Source organism: Hirundo rustica, chromosome 13, assembly GCF_015227805.2.
Source record: "Hirundo rustica isolate bHirRus1 chromosome 13, bHirRus1.pri.v3, whole genome shotgun sequence".
NCBI lineage: Eukaryota > Metazoa > Chordata > Aves > Passeriformes > Hirundinidae > Hirundo > Hirundo rustica.
In genome coordinates this window covers 20028312-20046148 of record NC_053462.1, presented here as the reverse complement: position 1 = coordinate 20046148, position 17837 = coordinate 20028312, and the positions used below count along the sequence as shown (strand labels likewise).

The following is a 17837-nucleotide window of genomic DNA, read 5'->3' as shown; positions in this document are numbered from 1 at the left end:
CCCAGGGCCGGTCGGAGGGCGGCGGTGGAGAGATGGCGGCCGGGCCTGCGCACCGGGGGGAACCGCGCTGCGGCACGGCCGGGGCGGGCCTAGCTGTAGCTGCTCCGGGTAGCAGCGCGGAGACGTCGGCATGGCGATGAGGGCCAGCCTAGTGCTGAGGCCGGTGCCCATCGGCTTCTTCAGCTCCCTGCAGGGCCAGAATGGTGGTGTCCGCCCGATCTGGCAGCACGGGGACTGGTCCCGCGGCAGCCTGCGTTCCTCACCGAGCCGGATGCAGCCCCAACTCCACCACGCTGGTCTCCCAGAATAAGCAGCCGTGGGCCTGGGGCTGGCAGTGGGTGTCACTGGGGCCCTGGTTATCCCGGGGGCTCTGAGGAGCTGCTGCTCACCATGGCCAGTTGCCACCTGTGGTCTGTGTGGATCTCCTCTGCCAGGCCGAGGTCACAGGTCCATCTTGTTCCCCACCAGCATCAATGGCTGCGGCTGCTCCATGTCCTGCAGGATAGAAAGGTGGCATGGGGCTCTCTGAGGCTGGCAGCCTATGGCCACATTGGCTGCCTCACACCATGCCTGAGCCTGGGAGCCAAATGTGGTTCCAGGCCTGATGGAAACACCGGGAAAAGGGAGGATGCTGGGGGAAGCACAGTCATTTCTCCTGCCCCCCTTGCCTGGCAGTAGCCCAGCTCCTGCCTGCCTTATTCCTGTTCCCTAGGACAGGTCAGGGCACAGCACATTCCACCCCCCTGAAAGCTCTAAGGCTCCTGCCCCTCTCCTGGGTGCTGGGTGCCTCTTGGACCCCTCCCACCTTTGATGTCCTTGATCTACTGGTGGACCCTGAGGAAGCTGCTCAGGGAGCTCTGCAGCTGCCCAAGGCCAGTTGTTCTGCAAGCCAGCTCCCTGTCTGCCTGGGAGGTTGTACTGGTGACATGGGTAGCCATTCCCCCGGGTCCTGTGTGAAAGGCAGTGCTCAGGGAGGGGGCCACATGCTGTCCCTCTGCATTCCATTGCTCAGCCAGCATGGTGCCTCTGCAGAGCTGAGGGTGTTCAGCACTACCATACCCTGGGATGGGGTGGGGAGGGCTTTGTGGCTTCCAGATCCAGTGGCTCACGTCAGTCCTCATGTGCTGTGAGCCAGGATGCTGGTAGGTGAGTGAGGGCAGCTGAGCCAGCCTGCCTGCTTGCACCTCATGGGGGTCATCCATGGCAGCACACAGCACCCTGCCCTCCTCTGCTCCTGTCGTGGGTGCTCTCTTCCTGCATGGATGACAATTCCAGCAGGCCTGGGTATGAGCTGAGCTGGGGTGCTGCTCTCCCAGAGGCTTCTGCTCACTGTCCTGGTGTGAGGGAGCACCTGGGCTCAGCCCAAGGCAGGCTGTGAGGGCAGCAGCGGCAGCCCTGAGCAGGTGCACATTCCTGGTTGTCCCAGTGGCTGCTCCCCTGCTGTTGTATGGCCATGCTGCACCACCCTGATGTACCTCACGAATGCCCTCTGCAGGTCTCCATCAGGGAGCCAGCATCCTCCTAGAGAGCCTCATGGGTCCTGCCTACAGCTGGCACAGGGGCTGTGTGGGGCTGAGGCATCTGGGGAGCCCCAAGGACACCTGGTGTTGCAGCAGTTGCCAGTGGAGGGCCATGCCAGAGACTGGGCAGGCCGCCCAGTGGCCTGTGCTTGCAGCAGGCATGAGCAAGGCATGAACAAGGATTCCCCTGAGGACGGCCTGCACTGCCAGCAGCACAGGGGTCTGGCAGAACCCCCCCGCCCCACAGGCTCTGTGGGGTGTTGCTGACTCAGGGTGTTTCACAGGGCTGGCACCCCCTCTCCCCATCCCCATGGCAGCAGCCTGCACAGGGCAACGGCACAGGCTCAGTTCAGAGTTTTATATAAAAATGTATTGAAGCTGGTATTTACAGTGAATGCACTATGGCAGTGGCAGCCAGAGCAGGGCCCTGCTTCTCCAGTGCACCCAGTGGGGCTAGGGCAACCGGGCTGTGGGCTGAGCACCCACCACCCGCTTGCTCTGGCCCTTTGGGTGGCTCTGGCTCAGCACAGGACCACTATCCCTGGGAGCATCCACCTCCCATGTACCCCTCAGCCCTTCAGATGCTGCTTTCTTCTGGGACAGGGGGTGAGGAGGGGCCAGAGCACAGGCACAGGGCACGGCAGGGACCAGCCCTTGGCGGTTTGTCCTGGCAGGGACTATGTGGAGACGGTGATGCGCTGTGGAGCACGTCGGCGCCGCACGATGCGTGGCCCTGTACTGCTGTGCCGGTGCTGTGGGGAGCCATGGAGACAGAAGGGGCTCAGCAGCAGCCACAGGTAGAGCAGGACACAAGCCCAGCACGAGGACACCTTCACCCAGAAGGTTGACCAGCTGCCATGTGTGAAGGTGGTCTCCAGCACTGCATTCTCATAGCTGGTGGGAGAGGGCAGGACTGGGTGTCCAAGGGATGCCAACACGGGGTTCCATTGCCAGCTGCAGCCACCAGGTCACCCTGTGTCCCTGTGGCCACGTGCCCAGCCATGTTCCTTCTGCCATGGGCCCTCCAGCCCTTCTTGCTGCACTGCACAGCTGCCACTGGAGCAGTGCTGGCCTGTGGGCACAGAGCCCCAAGCATCCCCAGCATGTGCCAGCTCAGTGATACCATCACAGCCCATCACAGAGGTTTGGAGGGAGAGCAGGGAGGGCTGGACAGCAGCACAGAGCCCTACCTGAACCAGTTGGTGAGTGTCATCATAACATAGAGCGAGGCAAGGAAGAAGACAAAGTGGAAAGCTGAGTAGCTGTAGACCACCCGGTCCTGCTCATCCTGGATGATGAACTGTCCCCTGGCACTCTCCTCTACTCGTTCACATGCCTGGTCTGTTCCTGGAGGAGTGTGGGGGCATGGCGCTCGCAGGCTGGGACACAGGCTCTGCCCACTCTCCCACACAGACACTGCACTCACCTCTCAGCTCCTCCTCCATCGTCTCAGGGCAGCAGAAGCAACAGGAAGGTTTCTACAGGGAGAGCAGAGAGGTGAGTGCCCAGCCCTGTGGCCACCGTGGCCAGGCTGAGCTCTGCCTGATGCCAGGGGAGGTGGTGTGGGCAGCCCTCTGTGCTTGGCTAGACGGACCTGCCCCTCTCTGGGGCTGGGACAGGGCCTTGAGGTGATGGGTCTGGGGTGCCTGCAGCAGGAGGACATGGAGCACAGCTGCATCCATACTCACTTTAAACTCAAAGCTGTAGACTTTGACCATCCACAGGGGCCCAAAGACCTCAGCAAGGTACGAGGCTTCGTTGCTGTGCCCAGGAGAGAGGCAGAAATCAACACAGGCACCCATCACCCTGTGCTAGGCTCCCAGCCTGCCCCGTGGATTCCCAATGGCCACAGGAGGTCTGTTGTGCTGCCCCTGTCCACCACCAATGCCCCACCTGCTCTTATCCTGCCACCCCTCAGGATGCCCCTGGCAGCACGCCCTGTGGCGCCGGTTGGGCTGGCTGTGCCTCGCAGGGTACACGCACCATGCAAAGAGCACGCAGGCGTACATGATAGCAGCGCCCAGCACCGCGACGGTGGTGTCCTCTGTCTGCAGCTCATCCTGCCGGACCCCCGGGAAGCAGACAGTGAGGTTCTGCCCCTTGTAGAGCACTGCAGAAAGGTGGAGGTGAGAAGGGCATGCATCATGGCAGGGACTGCTGGTGGAGGACAGGGACACCCACCTCTCTCTGGAGGGCGGCTGGACAGTGCAGAGAAGGTGAGGTACATCACATAGCAGCTGATGATTGAGGACTGCAGCAGCCCTGACTGCGGCTGCCCTGCAAGAGTGGGGACAGAGGGGTTACTGACGTTCCTGGAGCGCCATGAGCTGGTGGGTGGGGCTCTGAGTGGGCCCTGGGCAGTCCCCTCCTGCCACTCGCCTGTCAAAAGCCTTGCACCAAGGTATAGGAAGGGCCAGTGGGAACCCTGGGGAGATGGGTTCTCCTCCGGTGCCCAAGTGCTGGCCCTGAGCTGGGGCCCACAGTCACCCCCAGCCCAAGACACAGCTGGCCATGCAGCGTGGCAGCCCCCACCATGCTGTGCTGTATGATACTCACTGAGCCGCACACATGGTGTGATGGAGATGAAGGACATGATGCCACAGAGGCTGCCATTGATGGCAAGCAGTGCTTTGTTGAGGTGGCAGGCGGCTGGGTGGGTGTAGAACTTGTAGAGGAAGGAGAAGCCGGCAGAAGCAAGGGTGTAGAAGGTGGCGGTGGCCAGCAGCATGGCCAGATACCAGCGCTTGTCCTGTGCAGCGCCTGTCAGCCTGTGGAAGAGTGGATGAGCAGTGGCAGTGGACAGGTACCCACCCAGCACCCCAGCACTCACCAGTTCTTGTTCCAAGTGTGTGCAAAGGCGGTGATCAGCACCAGCTGGATGAGGATGAAGGCGAAGCCCCCACAGACACCTGTGTAGTGCCAGGCTGGGAAAATAGGGCAGAGGTGGAGATGGCACAGGGCAGGTGGAGGCCAAAAGGGGTGCCCAGGGCACCAGCTCAGACAGGGTGGGGGACATACCCCGGATGAAGTTGTCCTCAGGAATGAAGAAGCTGGTGGCCCAGAGGCCCACCAGCACCAGCAGCTTCAGGAACCAGAACCTGCAGGCAGTTAACATCAGTAGGACAGAGCCCCGAAAGCCCCATCCCAGGACACCCTGTCCCAGCCCCATGGCCCATCCTTACCCATTGTGGAGCTGTGCACGGCAGTCAGAGCTGGAGCGCACGTTGAGCAGCAGGGCAGCCTGTGCCAGGTGGAAGCAGGCAGTGCCAAAACAGACCCGGTACACGGCCGAGGAGCCCACCAGCTGCTCACAGTCTGTGCCCCCAGGCAGGTGTTGGCACAGCACTACTGAGAAGGGCACCTGGCAGGCATGGTGGCTGATGGGACCGGGCTGCTGGTGTGGCCACCCAGCATCCCCAGTGCCCACGGCATCCAGCACATCTAAACTTCCAATATTCCCACCATTCCCAGTACCTTCCCCAGTACCCTGGGACCCCCAGCATGCCAGGCAAATCCTGCATCTATGGCAGGATCTCTTCCCCCTTGGCACCTCCAGCACCCTTGGCACTCCCAGCAGCCCTGTTACTATCCCAGAATCCCAGTACTCCTGATGCCCCGGGAATTTTGGCATACCCAGTGCTCCCCTGCATGACCCTGGGTGCCCTGAAATGCCTGGCACTCCAGTACTCCCAGAACTCATGGCACCTTTAAGACCCCCAGCACCTTTGGGACCCCAAACATTCCCAGTACCCTGGGCATCCCAGTTCCCTCTGTCACCTTCTCGGTGATAGCCTGGGCCACAGTGCGGGACAGCATGAGGCAGCACACGGCAGAAGCCAGGACATGCAGGAGCGTGTAGAGGATACGTGTGCTTGTGGACACACGGAGGCCGTGACAACTGCAGCAGAGCTGGGGAGGGGCATAGTCACTGAGGATCCCAAGGGGCCAGCACTGTTCCCATGCCTGGCCCAGCACACCCTACCCACCCAGCCTTGCTCCCAGCCATGCTCCCAGCCCCACCAGACCCCAAGTCCCACCTGGAAGAGCAGTGGGTGCAGGAGGTTCCCGCGTGCCCCTGTGCCCGCCATGGCCCAGCTTGGCTCTGCTCAGCCCCCGCAGCATTGATGGGATTAGGGGATTGTCAGCTCGGCCCGCCCTGCCATCTGCTCACTGTTCCCTCCTGGGGTGCTCTATGGGCACTGCCCAGTGACTCCTGGCTATGGGCAGTGCCCGGACCCCAGTCCCTCCTCGGGCAGGGCGAGGCCCTGGCAGGTGGTCTGGACATGAGCTTGCATGAGGAGCTCGTTGGGTCTGCACGCGTTTCCCTGATCCCAGAGCAGTACCGTACAGCTGTGTGGAGGGGCTGGGGGACGTGGACTTTACTGGAGGGCACAGAGGCACTCAAGGGACATAGGTACCTCGCTGGGACGGCATGAAGCGCATCCAGCGGGCAGCAGGATGCCCGAAGGTCGGCAGGAGCTGGGGACAAGCAAGGGGATCCAGGGGGCTCTGCGCTGGGGCTGGCGTCCCCTTTCTTCAGCTGCTCCACAGCCGTTCAGGCATTGTTCTGGCAGAGCCCTGACACGGCAGATGCCGAGGCCCCGCCTGCAGCGGCGGTGACACAGACCGCCCGCGTCCCCTGCTGCCACACTCAGCGCGGGGCACGGCCCGGCCTGAGGGACGCGCTGTCCCCATCGCGCGGGTGGGTGACGAGAGACGCGTGCGAGGCGGGACCGGGAGGCGGGAGCGGGGGGCGGGCCCGTCTGTGCCCGCGGCGGCCGGGGCCGCGCTGCGGTCCGAGCTTCGATGGCCCAGAATCGAGGCACGGGCAAGCACGGACGCGGCACAGCCCCCTCTCGCCTCCGGCAGCGCCCGGGGACCCAGCCAGGGCCCCGCTGCGGCCTGCCTCGCTCGACCATCCCTGTAGCAGCGGTGGGAGCCGCATCAGGGTCGCCGACCCGGCAATCCCGGTTTACCGCCGGCGGGCACGTGCGGGCAGCGGCGGGGTGCGTCCGCCCGGCCTGGCTCCGCGCCTCGGCAGCGCCGGCGGCCCGCTGCTGTCGAGCCGCCCGGAAGCCCGGGAGCGCCGGCACCGCCGGCTCCGGCCTGCGCGGAGCCCCGAGCGCCCCGGGCCGCGCCGCCCCCCGAGCGGGCCCCGCCCACGCCGGGCTCTGGCGGCGCGCGCCGCTCGCTGCCCCCGCCGGCGGCGCACGTGACCGGAAGCGGGCCGCGGCGGCGGCGGCGGCATGGCGGCGGAGGGGGATGTGGAGCTGGAGCTGGAGACGGAGCCGAACGGCTCCGGCGGCGGCAGCGATGGGGCGGGCGGTCGCGCGGCCGAGAAGCCGCGGAAGCACGATAGCGGCGCGGCGGACCTGGAGCGCGTCACGGACTACGCGGAGGAGAAGGAGATCCAGAGCTCCAACCTGGAGACGGTGCGGCGGCGGGACGGGACCGGGCCAGGGTGGGAGGCCGGGCGCTGCCTGCAGCGGGGCCGAGCCGGGCGCTGACCGCCGCGCCTGCACGCCCATGCCGGTGCCCGTGGCGCTGACCCGCCCGGTGCCGCGCAGCGGGGTGACCGCGCTCGTTCTGGCAGGCTATGTCGGTGATCGGAGACCGGAGGTCCCGGGAGCAGAAAGCCAAGCAGGAGAGGTAACCGTCTCCTCGGCAGTGCCTGTCTTGCAACTTGTCACCGCTCGGGACATGACGCAGGAATCTGCTTCCCTGTCTGACATGCCGGCCCTTCCCCGGCCCCCTCACAGCCCCACTCTGTTGCGAGGAGTCGCTCCTGCCCGCCTCATGGCCGTGGGAGCACCGGGGCAGTGGCCAGCAGGGGCTGTTGGTCACCGGAGGTTTGTCCATCTCTTGTTGTAGGGAGAAAGAACTTGCAAAAGTGACCATCAAGAAGGAGGATCTGGAGCTGATTGTGAGTAGGGGCGGGACCCCAGGCAGGCTGTGACACATCCCAAATCTTGGGTGCAAAACTGCACCCACGGAGGAGGCTGGTGCATGCCTGCTCTGAGGCCAGCCTGGTGTCCCCGTGAGTGGGTGTCCCCCCGTGCCCCCACCCTGCCCATGGGGCCCTGCGGATGCCGTACGGGGCTGTGGCCGTTTTTCTGCAGATGACGGAGATGGAAATATCACGGGCCGCAGCGGAGCGCAGCTTGCGCGAGCACATGGGCAACGTGGTGGAGGCTCTTATCACCCTCACCAACTGAGCTGGGAGGCCACGGGCTGCCAGGCACGGGTCTCTTGCCGTTCCAATAAAGGCACTGGTGGGACTGGGCTGTCTTTGTGGTCTACACAGTGCTGAGCACACGCCCCTGGCCCTGATGCCCCCAGCATGGTACCAACAAGTGGGGCCCAGCCATGTGGCATCGTGTTGGCAGTGCCAGCTGAGCACCCCTGTGACTGGAGCAGGACAAAGTGACCTGCCTGAGCACTGAGATGTGCTGCTCTGCCTTTTTTTAATCTCTGCCCCTGGGGCAGCACAGGCTGGACAGGCCCAGGCACAGGCCGGAGGCAGTGGTGACAGCTGATCATGCATGCCCTGCCCAGGCTGGAGCCTCCTGTGCAGCCCCAGCTCACCATGGCTCACAAGGAAGGCACAGAACAGGATGGCCATGTCTTTAACAATGGGGCCAGAGTGTGTAAGAAAATCAAGGCTTTAATCAAACCCTCCCACCCTATACAGGTAGAAAAGCCAGGCCCTGCATGACGGTGAGGAGATGGGGGTCACCGTTGACCACACCAAAACAGGGCCCAGATTGACACGAGGGACATTACAAGCAAGGGGTTGTAGACCAGATGGGTGCAAGAGTCCTGTAATTCTTCCAGAAGTGAAAATGCTGGAGCCAGGGGTGCTGCTGCAATGTGCCAGGCACTGCCAAAGCTCCACAGTGGCCGCTGTTGGGACGTAGTGTGACCACCAGCCTGGCCAGCACCACAGGCCAACATCCTCCACGTTGTGTGGGCAGGAAACCCATCAGGCCTGCTCAGCACGGGGAGTGGGACACCTCAGGGTAGGCATGGTACAGGCAGGGGAAGGGTTTGCCACCACAGCAGTCCTGGAACATGTCCTTTCTGGCCCTGCCCAGGCTCTGGCAGCTGACAGAGCAGCACCCTCCTGCCAGCGTCAGCCAAACCAGACCCTCCTGCCCCTGCCCTTAGGTTGATTTTCGTTTCTTGGCTGAGGGTCTCTCAAAAACGTCCCGCACCCCTGCTGCCTTCTGCTTAAAGAACTTGGTGTTCTGTGCACTCTCCTGGCCCCAGGCAGAGTCAAAGGAAGTGGTGTCCTGGTCCACCAAGTGTGTGTACTTTGTCCGCCCTGAGCGCCCGAAGTTCTTGACCTGGGGAGCAGAACAACTTGTGAGCAGGGGGGATGCAGGACCTGCTGCTCCCCCCTGCCCAGAACTCCCACCCCTTGGCATGTGGGCTGGGCACCCTCTGCCAGCACACCCACCTGCATGACTTTGGGCAGGATGGTCTTGTTGAAGTGGTCCTCCAGGGTCGGAGCACTGAAGTCCCTCTTGTACACCTCCTCATCCTCATCCTGCAGGAGAACACATCTGCTCAGCCCAAAAGGTTCCAGCAAGTCGTGGCAGCAGTGGAGGAAGCAGCCTGAAGGTGTTATTGCTGCTCTGCCAGGGCTGCCACAGTATTTGCAGCCCTATTAACCCTTGCTGGAGTGGGGGATGTGAGCATTGTTCCCTGGTCTGCTTCTCCAGTGGCCCATGCAGAGGTTCTGGCTGGGTCTGTCAGTCCAAGCAGCAGCACAGCGACAGCTCTGCAGCTTCAGCTCCATTTCACCTGGCAACCCCCAGCCTGACATGCTCTGGGGTAAGGTCACTCACCCTGCTGCTATTGAAGGTTGGCTCTTGGCCCAGGGCAGCGTGAGAGAGGGGAGGCTTCCAACAGGGAAAAGGTAGGCCTGCAGTCTCACACCTGCAGCCAGCACAGCCATGCTTGGCCCGCAGCACACTCACCATGAAGAAGGCGCCACGGTGGTAGTACTTCTGCAGGAATTTGTATTTGCCCTTTACTGCCTTGTTGGTGATGACTTTGCCGTTGGCCCGGAGCTCAGCCCGGCGCTCCTCCTCTGTCAGGTTCCGCATACGCTCAATCTCTGCCTTCTCCTTCTCCATGCTGGGTGGGAGAGAAGCCCCTGAGACCCTGTGTCCCCTTAGCATCTCCCGGGAGAGAGGCTGTCACCAGCTACCACCTGAGAGTTTACACATTTACTGCTGGGAAGCAAAGCCACCCCGAGGGTGGGCAGGAAGGGCTCTGGGCATTTAGTCCAGCTGAGACCCTGCTGCCAAAGGCAGCCTGAAGAAAAGCTGCTTCAGCTGCCTGTGGGCTCTCAGCCTCCTGTCTACCAGACAGTACTTACGCTTCTCTTTCTTCACGGTCTCGTTTGATACGCTTCAGCTCACGGACTTTCCAGGCCTCGTACTCCTCCTCATCGTTCTCATCATCTGTATCAAGTGCATCCAGTGCTGCCAGTGAGCGCTTGTTCTCCTCCAGCTCCTTCTTTGCTTCCTCTTCTACAATCTGCAGTGAGGTCCAAGCTAAGCTTGCTGCAGTGAGTGCCCCCTCCAAGCCTCCACCCCACCCCTCCACACCTTAAGTGTGTACTTGCGCCTCTCCTCTGCCATCCTCTTTGCCTCCTGCTCCAGCTCCTTCTGCTTCAAGGCTTCTGCTTCTCTCTCCTGAACTGTGATCCGATCCTTCCTGAGAGCAGGGTTACAACAGCCTTCAGCCCTCCCATGAGCCAGTGCAGTGGGGCTCAACCTCTCACTGGCTCCCACACTGCAGCTGCTTTCAGCCTGTGTCCTCTCCAAGGACAGGTCAAGTCCTGGGGCTCTCCCCTTACTGGGGACTACCACGTCCCTTTGCCACTGTATGGCCCTTGCCCAAGGGCTCTGGTCAGACTCCACAGCCTGATCCCACAGCAACCCAAGGCAATTGATATGGGGCTGTGGGTGCAGATTGTCCCTTGATCCTTAGCTGTGCCCTGTCAGGCTGTGACTATCCCATCCCACCCCAAGGAGGTGAATGGCTCAGGGCTAGCACTTCCATCACCTACTTGCGGATAAAGACTGGTTTGAGACGTGGCTCCATTTCATCTTCGCTGTCCGTGTACTCCTCATACTCGGACTCTGACTCAGACTCTTCTCCAGACCGACCCTCATCTTCCAATTCCATCACTTCCATCTCCTCGGTTTTTCTCTCCTGTGCTCGCTGACGCATCATCCCACGCCGACGCTCGATCTCCTAATGGGGACAAGCACAGAGCAGTCAGAGGCCAGCCCTGCTACCACTTCTCTCTCTCGTGTGAAACACGTCATGCCTGGAGTCTTGGCTTTCAGAAGATGCACCTGCCCCTCTGGACGTGGCATGGCCTCCCCCAGTGTACTGTCCCATGCCAGAGATTGGTGACCCACCAGTAAAGTCATGGCTAGGTGTGACACTTGTCCAGATATATCAGACAGCCCGCACATCCATGCAAAGGGCAGTTCCAGCCTGTGCCCTTCCAGCTTTCCTAGACCCATTATCCGGCTCTGCAAACACACCTCATCATCGATCTCTTCCTCTTCCTCTTCACTGGTGTCCTCCCGTTCCAGGCGCCAAGCCTCCCCTCCCTCCACTTCCGAATCGCTCTCTCCAACCACTTCAGGTTCCACAATTTTGCGGTGTCTTGCCAGCCTGCAAGAGACCTCAGTCAGTGCATGGCTCTTGGAATGTAAGGGGGCTGCAGGAAAGTGACTGTTCACAAATTGCTTCTAGCAAGGACGTGATAAGCACTGGGACTGCCAAACATGGCCAGAACTGATATGTGCTCTCCCAGGAGGCTGCAGTGGCTGGGCACTGGCAGCTCTTCCCTGTCCATCCTTCAAGGAAGAGTAGAGTTCCCAACGAGAAAGCTCCTTGTTAGTGGAAACAAAACCAACAGCAGCTCCACGGGAGGCAAACAGCACTCAGTGCTCCCTGCTCAGAGTACATTTTATGAGATGCCATCCTTCCTCACTACCCTGAGACTCAGCATGCTGCACTAATTTCTGTTTTGGAGCCTGTTTTTTGCTACCATCCACCCAAACACACTTGGACATGGGCTGCACCTGGCTGGCTCCTGGTTGGAAAGCAGCCCCAGGCATAGTGCAGTGTGGCTATGGGAAGCCACAGACACTCCTGCACTGCCTCGACAATGTTCCCAGCTCCTACCCTGTGCAGTTTCTCCCTGTAGCGTAGCAGAGCAGAGTCCCAACCCCAGGCAGGCAAAAGGGGGCTCAGCTCTTGCCTGACCCAGCACTCACCGCTCCTCCACGTCCTCGGCGATGCGGTTCTGGAGGCGCCGGAGCCGAGGGTCGTTGGCCAGTTCCTCCTCCTGCTCCTCGGGCTCGACCTCTTGCTCCTTCGCTTTCTTGATGAATTGGAACTCCTCGTCCTCCTCCTCGGAGGACTCCATGGGCGCGTAGTCGGGCCGCTTGCCCGACACGTACCGCTTCACCTTCACCTTCTCCATAGACAGCTCGCCTGCGGGCGCCGGGCCGTCACCGGGGGTCTCGGCCCCGCGCCCCCACCGCCCCGGCCCCGCGCCCATCCGGCCACCCCGCTGAGCCCCGGCCCCCGAGCTTACCCTTCTCGTTGCGGACGGGCACGGCGCCCGCCGTAGACTGGATCGGCGGCTGCTTCATGAGGGCGCTGGGGACCGACATGGTGGCGGCGGGGGGAGGCCGGGCCGGGCCGGGCCGGGCCGAGCTGAGCGGTACCGCTGACAACGGCGCCTCGAGCGCTCACCCGGAACCGGAACCTCTGTCGCTTCCGCCGCGACCGGGACCGTGCCGGGGGCCGGAAGTGACGTTCGGCCCGCGATCGCTGCCGGGGGAACGGGGCCCGGGGCTCGGACTCCGCTCCCGCGGCGGCGTTTGCGCCCGGCGCGGGCTTCGCCGCACACTAGGCTGGGTGGCAGGAGGAGGCCCCGGTCACTTCGCCATCCGCCTTCGGCCGAGAGAGGCTCCGTTCCCTCCCGCACGGTGCGGGTTTACCCCCCAAAAGGCGTCAGGGCGAGGCACTGGCCGAGCGGCCATCGGGGGCACCGGGCCGCCATAGGGCTCTGCTGCTCGCCTGCCGCCTCCGGCTGTGTCTAAAGGGCGCTGGAACGGCAGGCCCGGCCGTTCCCTGCTGCCGCCCACCCTCTGTGGCAGGGAGCGTTTCGTGGGGGCTGGATCTGAGCCGGTCACTGCTGGAACACCGAGGGCTGAGCTGGGGAAACGTCCTGCGTCTGGCAAATTCCTGTGCCGAATTCCCCCCACGCAGCCTGAGAAAACCGCTGCTCGCTTTGGTGCACAGTAGGGCTGGTGGGTCCGTGCGGTACCTGCTGCCAGCCAGCCCCACCAAGCCTCAGTGCTGCTGCCCAGCTCCCCGCCTCCTGGGCAGCAAGGACAAACAGCTCCTGCGCAGCCGAGTGCCCCCCGCAGCCCTCAGCCTGGCCGGCGCCAGGAGGTGTGGCTGCTGCCGGTGGGACGGCAACTCCGCCGTGCTGCACTGCAAGGCTCGGAAAGCTCCTGGCAGTCCCGCTGGCGTCGGTGTAGTAAAGCGCCTGTGGGAAAGGCTGTGGCCACGGCTGTTTCCTAGGGGGTTTTCCGTAAGCACACGGGTGCTGCCTGTGTCAGCATGTCTCAGCTTCCCAGGGCTGTGAGGTTTCACAGTGTCGGAGCGAGTGGCTGGTATGGGATGTCCCTATGCGCGCATCCTGCCGCAGAAGATAATAGTTTCTCTTAAGTTGGCTAAAACTGCGTCACAAGCCGCTACAGCCACGTCTGCCGCCCTCTGCCTGCTACCTTCTGCCGTCTTCTACGAAGAAAGGAAGAGGTTTTGTCTTCCATGAAATCTACTTGCAGGCAGGGAAGTTTAGGAAGTGGAGCAGAGCCATTCTTCAACAGTTCACTGGCAGTAGCAGAGCAAGTGCTCTCGTGCTTGTGTGGCAGAGGCCATGTGGGGTCAGGCCAGCTCTGTCAGGCAGGAAAGCCCAATGCATATATGCTTTTCCAGTTTGTGGGTCAGCACTGGATCACAATCCCTAAGGGAGTGCAAGGAAGTGTTTTTCTTTAGGCGTCCTTGGTCTGGGAAACATCCCTCTGGCAGCACCTCCTGCAACCAGTCTAGGGGAGAGCAGACCCAATTTTTGGCAGCAGTACCACCCTGGTCTGGTCCCAGAAGTGGCTGCAGAGGTCCCAAGGCTACCATGGAGGCTGGCTCTCTCCTGGAGGGCTCTCCTTGGCCTACAGAGATGCCAGGGCTGGGCAGATCCAGTTGGATGACCACAATCTGGCTGGGCTGCAGGCAGGGGTGGCTGCCCCAGGCATGGGGGCAGGTGGGCCCAGCCCCTTGCAGCACCAGCTGGCTGTGCCTGGCATCCTGACTTAGTCCCTGCTCTAGTTATGGGGAAGGGTGTCCCTGCAGTGCTTTCCATACAGACCTGTTTCTGCCACAGGCAGAAATGGGGGCTCTGTCCCAGAGCTCTCCTGCTTGTGTGTCCCTGCATGAGACAGGGTTTGCAGGCTCCCTTGAAGCTGGTGGTTTGCCTGAGCAACAGAGGCATCAGTGCCTTTACAATCCTACAGCACCTTTACAATCCTACAGCACCTACAGCCTCTGCCAGGAACAAGCAAGTGTGGATTTGTGTGCTTGTTGGTGTGCTTCCAGCCTTTGCGCCCAGATGACAACCAGAGCACCCACTCTCTGTTTATGTTATTAATGTTGAGGGTTGTCACAGTGTGTTCCCACCTGGTGAGCCTGTGCCATGTGGCAAAGGATAAGCTGTAACCGGACTTGGAGGAACAGTTGGCCACAGCAGCAAAGGGGAAGCTTGGGGATTGCACACAAAGCAGATACTGTCCCATTCAGGTGAAGCACAACTAAAGATCTGGGCAAACAGGGAAATCCCTTCAAGCCTGGCTAAGTTCTGTGGCTGCAGGTGCTGGAGGTCATGGCAGGAAGAGGCCCTTCACTGTGAAGTCTCTTTGCCCCGTGTTCCCTTTCCCCAGCACAGTGGCTGCTCTCATCTTGGCCCTGCAGTGCTTGGCAGTTGGCAGCTGGGCTGCAGCAGGATGGGAGGCACCTCATGGGGGTGAGCTCCCCATTCCTGGGATGGTGTGAGGCCATGGAAGGCTGGCAGCCATTCCATGAGTGAGCCTGGAGCATGGGCCAATCTGCCCCTCCGTGCTGTGCCACACCTGCTGGTCTTTGGGCTGGGCTTGTGTGTCTGTGCTTGTGAGCACCCCCTCCCCAGCCCACCGAAGCCCATGGGAACACGGCATTCCTACTGCTGGGCTGCAGGTGAGCTCCCAGCCTGGTGTTCTCTGCCCATGTCTGCTTGTCTTCCTGTGCGTGTCACTTGTGTGGAAGGCCCCAAGTGCCACAGGCACTTTATAGACTTAGGCTGGGCAAGGATATCCCTGCACATGTACAGCAGGTGAGGACAGGGTGCTGTCACAGGACAGGTCATGGAAGGGCACACTCCACAGCCCAGGGCAGGGGCAGAACCAGACTAGGCCGTAGATTGATACCTTGCCACCATTACGACTGCTGCTGACAAAGCCTAAGGCAGAGAGTTACAGAACCCACCTTGAGCAGCTGCTGTTTGTCTGCAGTTGTACTGCAGGACAAGGTCAGAGTGTTTGGGCTGGGCCTGAGTCCTTGCATGTGGCCACAGTGAGATGATGTGTCTGGGAGCCAGAGATGAAAAGAGCTGCTGGAGCCAGCAGGACCTTGTGGAGCACAGATCCTGCCTGGGCCACGGCAGTCTCAGCTCCCTGGCACCAAAGGGCCTGCTGGTAGTATCCAGTGTGGAGGGGAGGTGATGGACTGTAGAGACTCCAGGGAAAGGGACTGCAGCCTTAGCTTCAGGAGAGTGTGAGGGCTGGACAGCACAGCAGAGGGGCTGTGGGCTCACCTCTGCTGGCAAGAGGGGCAGAGCAGGCTGCTCTGTGCTGAGTAAACCTTCTGGTATTGATTTAGTCTGTCCAGATGTTTCTGCCTGCTGTTGCTGCCTGTTACTCGGTTTCTCGGCTGGTTTCTCTGTGTGGGCTCTCTGCCCTTTCCCTGCTGTTGCTGTTTCACTGGCTGCTTTCACCTGCAATCCTGCAGCTCCTCCAGGCTGGGGTACAGCCCCATGCTGCTCTGCCTCCCAGAAAGCTTGGGCAGATGGGCAGTTGTATTCTGCAACTTGAGAGCTGAAAGTTAGCCTGATTTTACCATGGAAATGGTTTTCTATTGATTGTGTGTGCAGCCAAGCCACACCACAGTGTGCTCAGTGAAGGGGAGTGTGGGGGACTCTCTCCCACCCCCAGGGAGCAGTTTGGCCCGTGTGGCGTAGTGAGAACCCCAGGGGATCCTGGCAGGGCAGACCTCGCAGGACGGGGCAGTACAGCTGGCTGGCGGTAACACTGCCAGTTTGCTGTGCACTGCAGCATGGAACAGCTGCTCCTGCTCTCTCCTGGGCTGTGCTGGTGCCTCTGAGCCATGATCCCCAAGTCTGAGAGGAGGCTTTGTGGTCCTGGCAGACGTGCAGCAGTAGCTGTTTCACCCCCTCGTTACATCATGGCTGGGAGCAGAGAGGCGTGCCCGGCAGCCCTGTGAGGTGACTGGGGTGCAGCAGCTGCTCAGATCCATGCTGGTGGCCCCACTCTCTGCTCCTTCTGCAGCTGGGCCCCAGGGGGCTGCAGGGACAGCGGGTCCCTCCCTGTCTGTGGCACTGTGCCACCTGCAGCCAGGTGCTTCCAGGCGTTTTCTTTGGCAGGGCTGCGGGGTCAGCGCGGGTCCCAGGCCAGTGGTTTGCGTAAGAGCGCGGTTCTTCCTGCCTGCCTGCCCCGCAGCACCGCGATAAGCCCGTGGTGACAAGGGCCCTTTGTCAGCTCCTCTCAGCACTGCATGTCACAGGGCTGGCTGCAGCAGCTCCTCACCTGCCTAGGCATGGCTGCCAGCGCCCAAAGGAGGCATCCAGAGATAATGTTCATGGGTGGGGCAGGCAGCCTGCCTCCCATCCTCCCTCTCACCACCGGTCAGGACTCCAGCTCCGGACCTGCCCCTGTCCGTGTATCCTCCATATAACCCCATGGGGCACAGCTGGCTTCCTGTGCCCCCAAGGGCCGGCCTGGGCTTGCCAGCTACGGGGACGACTCCTGAGCGTGCTGCAGTGACGCTGGGGTGAGTGCTGCTTGTCTGATAGGTGCCTTCTCCCCCTGGTGGGATCGTGGCCCTAAAGGTGGGCCTGGGGCACCACAGCCCCTGTGGCTGGTGATCTCTGGTGCAGCACTTGGGGCTGGATGTCAGGGTCGGCCCAGCCTGAATACCTGCGTCCAGGGTGCTGCCCTGCAGAACTAACCCATTTTAGCAGAGCAACCTGCTCTGTGATAGATTTTCTGGGCTGTTCTCAGCATCTCGGTTACCAAGGTGACTGTTTCCTGTGTGATTGCTAATGCTTCACGATCTCGATCATGGTATCTGAGTGACTTCCTTTTCTCTGTAAAGAGCACTAGGACCTGCTCCTGCCCGGGGCTGCCAGACTCATCGCAGGTGTGGAGAATTCAGGTCAGTTTGGGTTCAGGTCACTTTGGGTTCTGCAGCATTTGTGTTGCTTAATGACACGGTCCCGTGCCCACAGTGGGTTGTTCTTTACAAATGACTGAAGCTGTGTTTCACTTCTCACCTTTTCTCCTTGGTGGAAGTCTCTCTCTTGAAACGGGGCTGATAGATTTTCCTTGTGTTGTTCCTTACCAGACAGTTTTTCTGTCAGGCTGCTGCACACCGACCCGAGGCTTCAGCCCCACGGTACGGACTTCACGGGAAGTGCAATTCCCAGAGCCTGGCTGAGGAACTCCCTGCTCCGGGGTCTGCCAGGGCTGGAATAGGCTAATCTGGAGGGCTCATGTCCTGCCAGCCCCATTTCGAGCGAAACGCACCACTTGCTACACCAGATGGTAGACGGGGCATCTTCTGCGCGCCCTTCACTGCAGGCACCCTTATACCCCTGGTCAGTGCCGCGGGCCCATGGCGGAGGCTCGCGGCTCTCAGAGCGCAGATCCAGGTTTCCTGCCTGGGCTGGCATCGGTATCCCCGGCTGGCAAGGACAGCCCCACGCTCGGCTGCAGGAGAGGCCGTGCAGAGCCCCGGGCCGTGCCCGGTATCGGCGACGGGGGACGGCCCCGATTCTAGCGGTGCCCCGGGCGGGCGGCGCGGAGAGGTTGCCGGGGGTCCGTGCCAGACCCGGCGCTGCAGCACGGGACGGGAGGGGCGGGCGGCGGTGACGGCATCCGGCGG

At 61.7% G+C, this 17837-nt stretch overlaps 3 protein-coding genes across 3 annotated transcripts; 1 reads left to right on the top strand and 2 right to left on the bottom strand.

Moving 5' to 3' along the window:
* Nucleotides 1–2024: 2024 nt before the first annotated feature.
* Nucleotides 2025–6439, bottom strand: SERINC4 (serine incorporator 4). Its single transcript, XM_040077525.1, has 12 exons — nt 5939–6439; nt 5298–5429; nt 4703–4881; nt 4539–4618; nt 4351–4444; nt 4077–4288; nt 3702–3797; nt 3504–3630; nt 3209–3281; nt 2947–2998; nt 2711–2867; nt 2025–2414 (listed from the first exon to the last, which is right to left on the bottom strand). The coding sequence occupies exons 1-12, from the start codon at nt 6437–6439 to the stop codon at nt 2198–2200; spliced, it is 1920 nt and encodes a 639-aa protein (XP_039933459.1). The 3' UTR covers nt 2025–2197.
* A 299-nt stretch (nt 6440–6738) lies between these two features.
* On the top strand, nt 6739–7798 carry HYPK (huntingtin interacting protein K). The gene is made up of 4 exons (XM_040077634.2): nt 6739–6952; nt 7114–7169; nt 7392–7443; nt 7640–7798. Exons 1-4 carry the CDS (start codon nt 6767–6769, stop codon nt 7733–7735), a joined length of 390 nt encoding a protein of 129 aa, XP_039933568.1. The 5' UTR covers nt 6739–6766; the 3' UTR covers nt 7736–7798.
* Nucleotides 7799–8168: 370 nt separating this feature from the next.
* Nucleotides 8169–12306, bottom strand: MFAP1 (microfibril associated protein 1). Its single transcript, XM_040077633.2, has 9 exons — nt 12154–12306; nt 11831–12050; nt 11090–11222; nt 10603–10790; nt 10139–10247; nt 9907–10067; nt 9503–9662; nt 8980–9069; nt 8169–8866 (listed from the first exon to the last, which is right to left on the bottom strand). The coding sequence occupies exons 1-9, from the start codon at nt 12230–12232 to the stop codon at nt 8684–8686; spliced, it is 1323 nt and encodes a 440-aa protein (XP_039933567.1). The 5' UTR covers nt 12233–12306; the 3' UTR covers nt 8169–8683.
* Nucleotides 12307–17837: the final 5531 nt, after the last annotated feature.